The following is a 12885-nucleotide window of genomic DNA, read 5'->3' on the forward strand; positions in this document are numbered from 1 at the left end:
TTCCTTCATTGTTAACTACTTTTTAAAAGCTGTCCCTTCCTTTTACATGTACATAAAAGAGGAAATTGATTTCACTATCTGAGTTACTCTAAGGATATAATAGTTTTCCGTGAAATGTACGGCAACAGGTCGATGTTTACTGTTCGATGTTTTTCACTTATCGATGTTCAGGAGAAAAAAACATCGATGTTCAAAACATCGATGTTTTGTCTTTCGATACCCATCCCTACTTTTGAAACATTTTTTCAGAGTCAGTTCGATTCTCAACATAGGTAATTCCATCAATTCGGTTTGAAAACTCCTTTCCAACGTGACATAATTATTGAAAATAGTCTCCGCTATTTTTTATTCTATACAATTGAATTGCTTTGAAATCTATTCCTGATCAATTAGTAATTTAACTGTGTTTGTTTGTTGAACAGGTTACCGTATGTCTACAGTGGTGTGCAAGAACCGCGTGACAGGATCACAGGTCGAAGCACAGCTTTGCAACGCGTCTCAGCAGCCTGATGCCAATCTAGTCGAATGCAACATGCATCGCTGTCCTCCCAAGTAAGTTCAACCCTCATCTCAAATGTTCCACATACAATCAGTAGAATCCTATTGCTTGTCTTAATAATGAGCTAGCAAGTTGGTAGCTATACAGCTATGTATGCTGATATTATGCCAATCAAAGCTCCTGGATCATTTCATAATGAACATTTATTTCATTGTCGAATTCCTAGACTTAGGCTAGTTACACACACTTAGATTTTTGGACGCACGAGTTTTTGCCGTCATTATGAATTCTATCAGATTAAATGAAGCTTGACAAACATCATCCGTTTAATTTAATAGAATCTATAAGGATGGCAAAAAATCGTACGTCCAAAAATCTAGCCTTAAGCCCCGCACACACACATCGATTTTTGTTCGTATGATATGTTGCCGTCCTTATGAATTCTATCTGATTAAACGGAACTTGACAAACATCATCTGTTTGAAATCATGTGTTTAATCTAATAGAATTTATAAAGACCGCGAAATACCGTAGGAACAAAAATCGATGTGTTTGTGCGGGGCTTTATGTGTGTGTAAATAGCCTTAAGCCTCGCACTCACACATCGATTTTTGTTCCTACGGTATTTCGCCGTCTTTATAAATTCTATCAAATCGAACGGAACTGGACAAACATCATCTGTTTGAAATCATCTGTGTAACCCAATTGAATTTATAAGGACGGTAAAATATCGTACGAACAGTCGTATTCTCGTACATCCATAATTCGATGTGTGTGGTAACTAGCCTCAAGCCCTGAACACACATCGATTTCTGTTCGTACGATATTTTGCCGTCCTTATAAATTCTATAAGATTAAACAGATTATTTCAAACATAAAATGTTTGTCAAGTCGCGTTTAATATGGAAAAATTCATAAGGATGGCAAAATATCGTACGAACAAAAATCTATGTGTGTGTGTAGGGCTTAATTCGTCACTTCATCATTTCTCACATGAAGAGAGTAGCAAAAATACAGTGAATTTGACAGCAAACTTGACATTCTCATCAATGTGTATGTGTTCAAGTCTACAAAATAAGTTAATCGGAACCATTTGGGAGAAATGATCAGATCAATTATTTTTCTCTCTCGTGATCCATCACATTCTTTGGGAGCTCTGCAGCATTGTAATCGGTCATTGAACTATAAAATTTATATGATTCTATTTGTAGACTTCGAATTTATAATTAGTGGATCTGATATGAGAAGATAACAGTATCAAGTCTTCCATGAATATTTTTATATTACTACAGCATTTTGTGAGGGTCCAGTGTTTTATGTCACTGCTGAATCCGGAAGCATTTAGAGACCCGCTTAGTTCGAGGGCGGAAGAATGGAGGAATATAACTCTCTCACCCGGGAATATAGGATTAAGCTCGTAAAATTGTATTCTTCCGCACAATAGTTCCATTCCATCTTGTTTCTTGATGCAATAACTATGAAAGTGACCAGTGATCTTTGAAACTTTGAGTGGAGCTTTTTGAATAATGAATAAATTCTTTTTGTCGCTGTCAACATTCTTGCTGACTATAGTACTACCTTATTGAATGGAATTTAGTGTTGTACCCGGCGAAATTTAAGTAATGAATCGCCTCATAAAGCTAAATCATTGTGGAACAATCGGGCTATCATTTGAACAAATCGGGCTGTCATTTTGAGACATTTATTTTTTGAACTCATAAGCATAGAATAAAACAATCTTAATAGTTTTCTTATGATAATAGTTTAATATTTATTTATTGGATAGAGCAAACAATACAATAGTTGGAAAAGACAGAATTTTAATAATTATAATAGGTATCTTATAATGGTTTTCTCTAACTAACAGAGCGCAATAATTATTTGAAAAAGAATTTCACCCGAAATGAAAAATCTATAATTTTTAGATCGAGAGGAGGACTGTGGTATTTGAACAGGAGTGTAGAACGGGAAGGGATACAGACGATATGCACGTTGTGCAACAACTTCAAGGGAAGAAGAGGATATTCTACATTTCATGGGGAAATATCCTGTATTAGGAGAGATGAGAAGGGCACATTTGGGTAATAGAGTTATATCAGAGGATAAGGTCTTTGATTTTTTGAATGGTAGTGATTGGAGGGCACTGATAGGATTTGTTAAAAGTGCATGGGCCTACAGGAAAATTCTAATAGGAGAATATAATACGTAAACGCTTCTCTTACTCAAATACTGTAGTAGTAAATTTCTTGCATGTATATTGTTTATATTTTCTATTTCAAATCGAAAAAAACGAATAAAAATCTATAATAAAATTACTCAACTTGGCAGACGACCAACTGGTCATGTCAAAAAATATATATTATGTAAAAATTCATGTATTGTGATGTTTTTCATATTTTGTTGCTCAATAAATATATCTCTATGCTATTCTATTCTATATAATGGTTTTCTCTGCCATAAGCTAATTTCACCCACAAGATCTGTCATTTTCCAGTATCTAGCATGAATGGGTCTTTTGACTCTTCAGCTTCTCTTTGAACTAGAAAATCACATTAAAGTCTCATAATAGAGGCTTCAGTTTTTATCACATTCACGAAAACCACATTCAAACTTTTCAATAAGGATTCTGGTTATGATTTCCAGTCTAGAGTGAGTTTGCAGAAGAATTTCCCATACTGGTATCGGTTTCTTCTTGTGCCTATAATCTAGTATCAACATTGCTCAAAAATTTATACATAATACGTATATTAACCATTGCAGCTTTGCGAATAAAAAAGGGAATCTAATTAGCTCTCAAATAATAACTTGCATCTCAGCGCGGATGGGAGCGGTGTACTAATTACATTCAAATTAGAATTGGATAATTCTGTATTTGGTCAAGCTCCGTTCTCCTGTTGACTCAGCGCTTTCCTTCGAGTCTTATTACTCCAGTCTCGAGCAGGATTCAATTTTATATACAAATAGTTCAAGAAACGTTATTGTATGTGTATGATTTTATACATTTCACGTATGATAATGAGACTACGATTCTGGCTTTGAGCCTCAAAATAAATTATACTATCTCATCGTACTATCAAATTTGTTCACATATCTATTACAGTCTACGATTTGATACAAATTCAAGATTACTTTTATCCCTTCCAATCCTTTCCAAAGACCTTTCATCAAATTATTCAAGGGGGATAGGTGTAGTCAGAACGATGTACGAAATTTATCTAATAGAAACAATATAAAACATTTTTAGTACCCTTTCATTAAAATATTTTAACGACCTATGGTCGAAACTAGTCGTTAAAATATTTTTAAGTTTCTATATTGTTCTCATTTGAATCAAGTAGTGAAGTAGCCCATACAAGCGAAGTGATTTCATGAAATCTATCTACTATCTTTCAAGATCATCACAAGCTAAATTTATACATGATTGTTTGACTCGTGGGTATTCAACTTGGAAAAATATTTCCCAATAAATAGTGTTAGTTTTAACTTATTGACTGTTAATTGGAATCGAACTTTGTATGATCTTACATAAAGTAATCATTTACTTAATTGTTATCTTTGGTTACAAAAGTTAAAGTAGGTCTATTATGAGCATAATGCACGTCTATAATTTTATGCAAATCATTTCTCTCTCAATAATTGTCAGATCATTTGTTAATCAAATGTTTGACTCGACTGAACTATAAATTCAACATGAGAAGCTATGAAAACAAGCACAATTTTGTAACTGGTTACATTATTTTGGGCTGCATGAATTTTGTCTAAAGACAGTGGCGTATAAATTGTCAGTTAAATGTCAGTATGCACCGACGGACAAAACCTTTTTAGCTGTGGTTAGTAAAGAACATATATCCAAATACAGTAGTATTGCATCTGCCATAATAACAATAATATTTCTACTTTCTCAATCTTCTTAAAAGTTTTTCACATTTTATTATCAAACAAATATTTTTTTCTAATTTCGGGTAGGTGGGGGTGATTCAAGGGCATATTATCAGAAAGATGTTTAACTGTGAAATATGTGAGATATGTCCGTTCAAGTGATCAATATATTTCATATTACTCGAGATAGAGTCTGATCTCGACTACTGCTCTGTGCCTTAAGAATCCATTTGAAAGCTACGGCCGTTGAATCTCTCTGAATCCTTTCATCTCCTCCTGTATTGACAAGTGTGTGCAATTCACACATTTTTCGCAACGATTCCACGAATTCGATGTTTGGAGAGACGACCAACATTGTCATTTTCACTTCATTGTGCTGCCCATCAGTCAATTGCCGACAGTGTTTGTGCGAAGCCGACGTCGCTCTTCCTAATCAATATGAGAGCTTTGAGGCGTCCAAAGTAAACAACTCGAGTTCTGTTATAATTTTTAATGATGGTATACTCGCTGCGGCACCCCCACCCCCCTACTCAACCTCTCCAAAACAATTTGAATCAATGTCAAATGTTCTAATTTGAAGCATGTTTAGAACAATAATGGCCATTCAATCACTTTGAATTAGCAGTGAACAACAAAAGCGTCTCCCTCACAAGCAGTGCTATGTTACAAAGGGTCACCATTATTTTTCAACAATGCTTTCAAACGTCCATTATGCTGCTCATTGTAATAAGCCCCATTATGAGATATCCTCTGAATTGCATGTTCGAGAACACATTCATAATTCCACATTTCCATAGAAATACATGGAAAAGATTTTCATCGGTACAGGCTCAGTCTAGTTTTTCCTCCATGGTCATGATTATAGCATGGTTATGGTGTTTTGTACAGTGAATGAATAAATAAATAGATGAATAACGTTCACAAGCATCAACATGTTTAGGCCTATAATGAATTCACACCGTTCTATGGTTCCATAGAAATGCATGGAAAAGATTTTCATTGGTACAGGCTCAGCCTAGTTTTTCCTCCATGGTCATGATTATATCATGATTATGGTGTTTTGTACAGTGAATAAATAAATAAACAGATGAATAACGTTGACAAGCATCAACAAGTTTAGGCCTATAATGAATAATTCACACCGTCATATTATTCATATTACAATCATATAAATATAGTTGTCATATTATTATTTTTTCAAATTTAATCTACTAATGAAGATTGGGGGATTAACAATAGCTACAACAGCTCTGACATATTTTGAAAGTTTATAACGCTCTGGAAAGCCCTGGGCCCTATATTCAGCGTACAGGAATTGACTTAATACTCGCTTCACAAGATACTCCCTGTATGCTAAGTGTCGTGGAACGTGTTCGAGGAAACTTGAAAAAGTTTCTTTCAATTTTTGCTCGACTTTCCCAACAAAATTTGCAGTATTCTCGTCAAAATCTACTCCAACGTACTTTCCATATCATGGTAAAATATCCTATTCGACTATCAAGTAAATGTTTTTGTATCAAACGCCATTCTGTTACATGCTCTTTACCTTTTCTTGTGTTCTTTTTTGAGCTCGCCTGGATCAATTAATTCCATCCAGCAGCAGTGAAATGCCTGGCAATACCCTGAATATTAAAACGGCCCTGTAACGTTTATTATTCAAGAATGTTTTTGAGCTGTCAGGAGCTGAGAAGCCGCGGCAGACATCTCAAAACAAACGCAACGTACACCGCCGACTAAATTGTTTGCTGCCAGACCTCCAGCCGAATGGAAAATATCCATCTGTTCATCCATTCCATCACTCTGCTCTCTAAATAATTTGACTGTAAAGTAATTGCGTTTTTTAAGGTATCGAACACCCTCGTGAACGCTGAACTAAGAAAAATATATCTTACAGTGTTTTATGTGACTATTGAGTATCACGAAAAGCCGATTCCTGGAAAGGTTTGACATTATTATCAGTCATCAAAGATGAGGTTTCTGCGCAGCATTCAGGGATACTCAAGACGAGACCACATAAGAAATGAAACAATTCGAAGTGAGTGCAATGTGCAACCACTTACAGAAATCATAGAAAAATACAGATTGAAGTGGACAAATCACCTGCGTCGTATGCCACCAACTCGTCTTCCACTACAAGCTTGGAAGTTGCAGTTGAATGGGAAAAGAGACGTCGGACGACCGAGGAAGCGGTGGACACCGGAACAGGCTTTACAAGCCTAGTCCATGATGGATGATGATGATTATTATTGGATCTATTTTCATTATTATTATTATTATCAGCTATAATTTCATTTAAGTGTTCTGTGTTGATAATAATATAATAATATTCGTATCGCTGTTATTGTTGGGGGTGTTCCTGACGGAATTTCCACCTCGCCGAAATATATCATTTAAGATGTCAATGGACCTCAAGACTGTCATACTTCAGCCGGGACCGACAATATTCAACGTACCTATCCGATAACACGGTAGTCACTTTTTCTAATTACGGAACAGATTATCCAATCATCATAGTTCTGTAGGTAATCTTCCAATCCAGAGATCACCGAAGAGTGGGTAATGGGTAATCTGTGATGAGCAATGCAAAAGTTCATCGAGTGGAAGCATTAGTGGCTCGATGAAAAATAAATAGCAAAGTTGTTGTGGGGAAAGAAGCAGGTCCATGACTAATAATATATTAATCGTTCGCTCACTTATTCCATTTGAACTTCACCTCAACTGGAAGCGATGCACCGTCTTCAAGTCTCCTCCTTAATAATTGATTTTTCCTCGGCGCTTCTCGGCTACCAATTTCCTCCACAGGCTTTTCTCATCTGTCTTAGCTCTGCGCCTTACCGAAAAACTATTCCTCTTTCGGGCTGGATTATTTGTCTCATGTAGTTTCTTGATTACAATATAATTGACAAAATTGATCTAAATTCGAGAGAGGAATAGCACATGGCTGCCTTATTTTCCTCTCCCTATCAGTGTAGTTATTGTGAGGATAAAGAAAGAATGATAATGAAGAATGTTCTGGTGGAGCTATGAAGTGGTCTCATTTAGATCATCTTGAAATCCATCCATCTTGTTGTTTGGAGAAATTTGGTTACTTCATTGCCTAAATGTATATAGTGTTGTAGTAAATGCACAATATTTTAGCCAACATTACATGTTGGAGGGAATACAAGTCATAAACAAAACGAAATACAAACTAATCTAGAACTCCCATTAAGTAATGTCATAGAGAGTTCGTTTTGAAACTATTGAGACGGCACTACCTATCTAATAAGATAGATTAGACTGTAAGTGTCTTCATAATAGTTCAAAACGAATTATTAACTCGCAGTCCGTCATGGATAACAGAATAGATGAGTGACATAGAGAGATTGTAATTCCATTTTTGCGTTCATATCATACAAGATCGAAGGAATGGTTGAAGTTACTCTTCACTGCTATAATGGTTTTCGAAACATCTACATTTGAAATCCACTTTGTGAACATATTTTTGGACTGAGAATTTTGTAAAGTGAATGACTACAAGACTTATACTCCGTACAAATTAACTTCGGACTTGGGATGGACATGCGCAGCAGAGAAGGCATACAGCGGCAGGGATACAACGGCGGCTATGTTGCCGTTGTGTATCGGCCAGCGTTCTCTAATTCCCATTCAAGCGCTCATGTTAAACTTGGGAAGTTTCCTCTCCGCAGTCACAGCCTCGACTGACTCTAATCGACAAACTGACAACTGCGCTTCCACCTATGACTCTATCAATCACTGCAATGGGCTGATCTCCCTCCATTTCTCTGCGCCGCAAACTCCTCCAAGTCTGAAGTAAATTTGCACGGAGTATAGCCTATTTCGGACTATGTGCAACCTCATCTAAATTCGAGAGAGGAATAGCACAAGGTTGCCTTATTTTTCCTCTCCCTATTCATTTATGAAGTTCTTCATAAATGGGAACATCTGTCGCGATCTGTAGGAATTCGAAGGAATCTCCAAAACAACAATAAGGATAGATTTTAAGATGACCTAAATGAGACCACTTTATGGCTCTTCCGGAACATTCTTCATTCATTATTATTCTTTCTTTATTCTCACAATGGAGTTATTGTGAGAATAAAGAAAGAATAATATAATCATTCATTATTATCCTTTCTTTATTCTCACAATGGAGTTATTGTGAGAATAAAGAAAGAATAATAATGAATGAAGAATGTTCCGGAAGAGCCATAAAGTGGTCTCATTTAGGTCATCTTATAATCTATCCATATTGTTGTTTTGGAGATTCCTTCGAATTCCTAGTGATCGCGATGGATGTTCCCTTCTATAAAGAACTACGATATTATAGTTCCAGATCTGCTTCAGGTTTGAATAAGAATCACAATTTCTTATAGCTCTTTACATTTTTCAACCTCATGAAGTGATAAAATATCCAAGACCCTGTTAATTGATTTGTATTATTATTTGTCATAAATTCATTTACACTATAATATACATTGTGTAATCTATTTAGTTGATGTAGCGATTTTCGTTTCACAGGTGGATAACTGAAGAGTGGGGCAGATGCACTGTAAGCTGTGGAGGTGGAAACAGAGCCAGACACGTCTATTGTTCTCAAGAAGCGAATGCAACGAAAACAAAGGTTGGTGGCTTCTATGCATGTACTTTGTATTGATTGCCTAGCTCATTCAATATTGATAATGAGGTTGTTCCGTGCTACCATATTTATTGTCAAGTGAAAACTACTGGGCGTAAGTTTGTAGACTACCGATAACTGATAATTTCATTGCAAATTATTGTAATTCGTATTTTTATATGAATAGTATATATTATATACTATAGTGTATAGTAGAATTTTGGGTCACATAATGCGCAATAAGGGCAGATACCCTATTGCAAAGTATACTGCAGGGCAAAATAGAAGGCAGGAGAGCCCCAGGTCGAAGAAGAATATCCTGGCTGGCCAACCTGAGAGCCTGGTTTGGAAAAACCTCCATTCAAATTGTTCCGGAGCGCAACTAACAAAGTCATCATAGCCAATATGATCGCCAACGTTCGAAACGGACAGGCACCTTAAGAAGAAGAATATGAATAGTATTATCGAGTTCAAATGTCACTAACAACACCGTGTTACAACTGAATAGTTTTTCTCCCGAATATCATCAAACATCATCTAAGAAAGAAAAATTCAGTGATTGATTCATGATTCAGTGATTCTGCCTTTGTGTATCCTGATTGATGAGCCTATATTATCATTTGATGTCAGCCTGCATCTACGTCATAATTTGTAAGCTCTTCAATTAATTAGTCAATTCAATTAATTCGAGGACAGATCATGGTATTTCTTAAAGGCAGTAATATTGTGCTAAGAAAAATATTTATAGTGGAATTTTACACTAGATACACATATGTTGTGGAACTTTTCAATAATATATTCAGGTAGAATTCATAGGAATTTTAGTGGAGTTTGAAGCAGTTAGAAACTTTTCATAATTATATTGACAGACACACGGATGAATTTGACTCAATTGAACAATACGCAATGAAAAATGGTTATATATTTAGCCTAGGTAATATAACGATTGAAAAAACTTTCTATTGGAAATGCACATGAGAATGATTTTAAATATGGTATTCTCTATTCAAGAGTAGCAAGATCCCACATCCTTTTACAATAACTAGTTGTTCTGTGAACAGTAGACCTCACGCAGTATTCTCATCCACAAGTACCAGATGTCAACTTTTTTAAATGTTAACAAACTCAGTTCACGTTTGAATTTGTATTTCATATGATGTAATTCATCCAGTTCCGTGATGATCTTTCTCTCTGATGAAAATTAATTTTTTAGAATCAAAAATATTATAATTTCTCCAGCATTATTTGGTTCATTTGTTTATTTTTATTCACCTATTAAATTAGTTTTTTCGAATGTGAGAATATTGATACTGATGGGCACGCATAATAATACCATGACTGCAAAGCAAAATATTGAAACCAAAGACCTTAAAGCTGCGATTAGACCAAATTTATTAAAAAAATGTTAATAACTCAATCCTTTCAAATTATATTAGATTCAACATAAATTATCATACACATGATGAACATATGTGTTTGTCAACTTCCGTTCAATCTAATAGAATCTATAAGGATTAAGTTATAACCATTTTGTTAATAACTTTGGTGTAAACCCAGCTTAAAGATGCATACCTCTTTAATGTCTTTGATTGAAACTATGGACCTTATACAAATACAGTAATAGACTGGCTTCTCCACACATCTGTGTAATCACTTGTCAGCTGATTTATGATGAATAATTCTATAGTCTGATTTTTACTCTAATATTGGCGTATGAAGGAGGCTCCTTTTTCTTTTTATATTATCCTTGAAATGCAAAATTTCCAAAAACCTTGTATATACGTCGACGCGCAATCTAAAAAGGAACATACCTGTCAAATTTCATGAGAATCTATTACCGCGTTTCGCCGTAAATGCGCAACATATGAATATATAAACATATAAACATTTAAACATTAAGAGAAATGCCAAACCGTCGACTTGAATCTTAGACCTCACTTCGTTTGGTCAATGAATATGAACAAATTCAGAGTATTTAATCAATATTATTGATTTTACTTTTAAAGTCCTGCGAAATAATTATCATCTTTATCTTTTTTGAGTATAAGTAAAATAGAAAAATGCTTGACTTCTTTATTGTGCGATTTACACTGATCTGTAGTCGTCAAAGTCTGTCAAGTATATGTTGTGAAAAGCTCTTTCAAAAAGTTGGAGATGAAATTGAAAAAAGTTACAACCCCGTAATGATTATGAAATATGGTGGCTTCATTAGCAATTTGAATGCCGACGAAACGGTAGTGGTGTTTTTCGCTGTTTTGGATGAGTGCCATGGCCCTGGCCGGTCTGATAAAACGTTTAAATGAAGATTGAACAGTGCCTGCAGCACAATGGACCTAATAATTCCATTCACCAACTAACAATGCTCTATAAGTTATCGTTGCAACCCATATACAGACTGGGCCAATTTTTCCGCGCATGAATGTAGTAACTACGAGTAGCCTATTATACGCTTTTGTGTTTGTTAGTTTTGTAGAAATGTTTGTGTTGTAAATCAGATTGTCTTCAAATGTATGCCAGCACATTTGTTATAGAGGCCTGACGATTATTCTTCCCCACTACAGACTAGCCTATGTATTAATTATTTGGAACAAACTCGTTCCAAATAAAATAACAGAGTAAATCAACGAACAGAATAAGATAAACAAACGTTAATTAACGGAGTAAACAACTACGGAGTGAAGAATATTATTAACGAAGTAAATGGCTACGTAAATTAGCGAAGTCTTGAATCTACGTGGATGATTTAGAAATTAGTCAATGGAGATTTACTCTCAGGACAATTTTTAAGGTTCGCCTGGTCAATACCGAGACCATGGGAATGACAGAGTAGAATAAATTTATCAATAACATAGTTGTCTAATCATGATCAACTGCTAACAAGATTCTTGTAGACAAGAGTGCCTCCAAGAATAAATTGACTTTAGCAACTGATTACTGAACAAATTTACTCTTCGAAATGTCTCTTAGATAATCCAGTATCACAAATCGTTGCTTAGTCTGAATAATATATTTAGAAAGAGGATGAGATTTCGTGAAACTCCTGGGTTCCATTTATATTTGCTATTGAGAATTGAAATTTGCAAATTAGGTCAAGAGGATGAGATTTCGTGAAACTCCTGGGATATATTTGCTATTGAGAATTGAAATTTGCAAATTAGATCAACTTCAAAGTTTAATATCTATTCATTCAGATTGAGGCATCGCATACACAACCCTCTGTGATCCATCATACAATTAATTTATTCACTTATCTAATCACCAAACCGAATCAACTAATTAACTCATTCAATATTTGAATGATTTTAATGGTTACAGTATAATTGAGATGCAGGATTGTCCAATAATTTAATCAATGAATAAATCCATTCGAGAACTCAGGTTTTCTAAATTATATTGAATGTTCTTCTCCCCGTCTGAAAATGAGTTTACATTTTGGGGAGAAGAGGAGATTGAGAATGGATCATGGCGAAGGAAATAGAATTAACAGATCACCAGTAATGCACGATTGTTTGTGGTTTTGAATTATTATATTATTTTCATATTCCAACTTCGTGAGTAACACGTGCAGCTTATTTTCAACCATGGAAATGATATTGTATTGTTTTTATTTTTCTTGAAAGAAAGCTGTTACACTTAACTTGAGTTCTTCTCCTTGCAACTTTCCGCAATAACTTATCTGAGCGACTGTTGAAAAGTGCTGAATCCAGGGACAGAGACTTGTTTGCGGGGCCGACAGCTTTCATAAGATTAATTATTTCTAAAATTGAATTAAATTTTCATTTCTGCCCCCTAAACAATCGCTGCCGTTCCCCTCCCCTCTCGCTTTTATTTTGATGAACAGATGCAACAGAAGTTGGGAAATTAATTTTGTTTATGGATAATATTCCAC

The 12885-nt window shown here is 35.0% G+C and overlaps 1 protein-coding gene across 6 annotated transcripts in view; it reads left to right on the forward strand.

The window, feature by feature from the left end:
• LOC111057538 (ADAMTS-like protein 1) overlaps nt 1-12885 on the forward strand; it is a 323119-nt gene that overhangs the window by 258741 nt on the left and 51493 nt on the right. For all 6 annotated transcript variants that reach the window (XM_039421842.1, XM_039421841.1, XM_039421845.1 and 3 more), the window contains 2 exons: nt 423-552; nt 8900-9002. In XM_039421842.1, coding sequence (XP_039277776.1) covers nt 423-552; nt 8900-9002 — 233 coding nt within the window. The remainder of the gene's footprint in view (nt 1-422; nt 553-8899; nt 9003-12885) is intronic.

Source organism: Nilaparvata lugens, chromosome 2 (assembly GCF_014356525.2).
Source record: "Nilaparvata lugens isolate BPH chromosome 2, ASM1435652v1, whole genome shotgun sequence".
Taxonomy (NCBI): domain Eukaryota; kingdom Metazoa; phylum Arthropoda; class Insecta; order Hemiptera; family Delphacidae; genus Nilaparvata; species Nilaparvata lugens.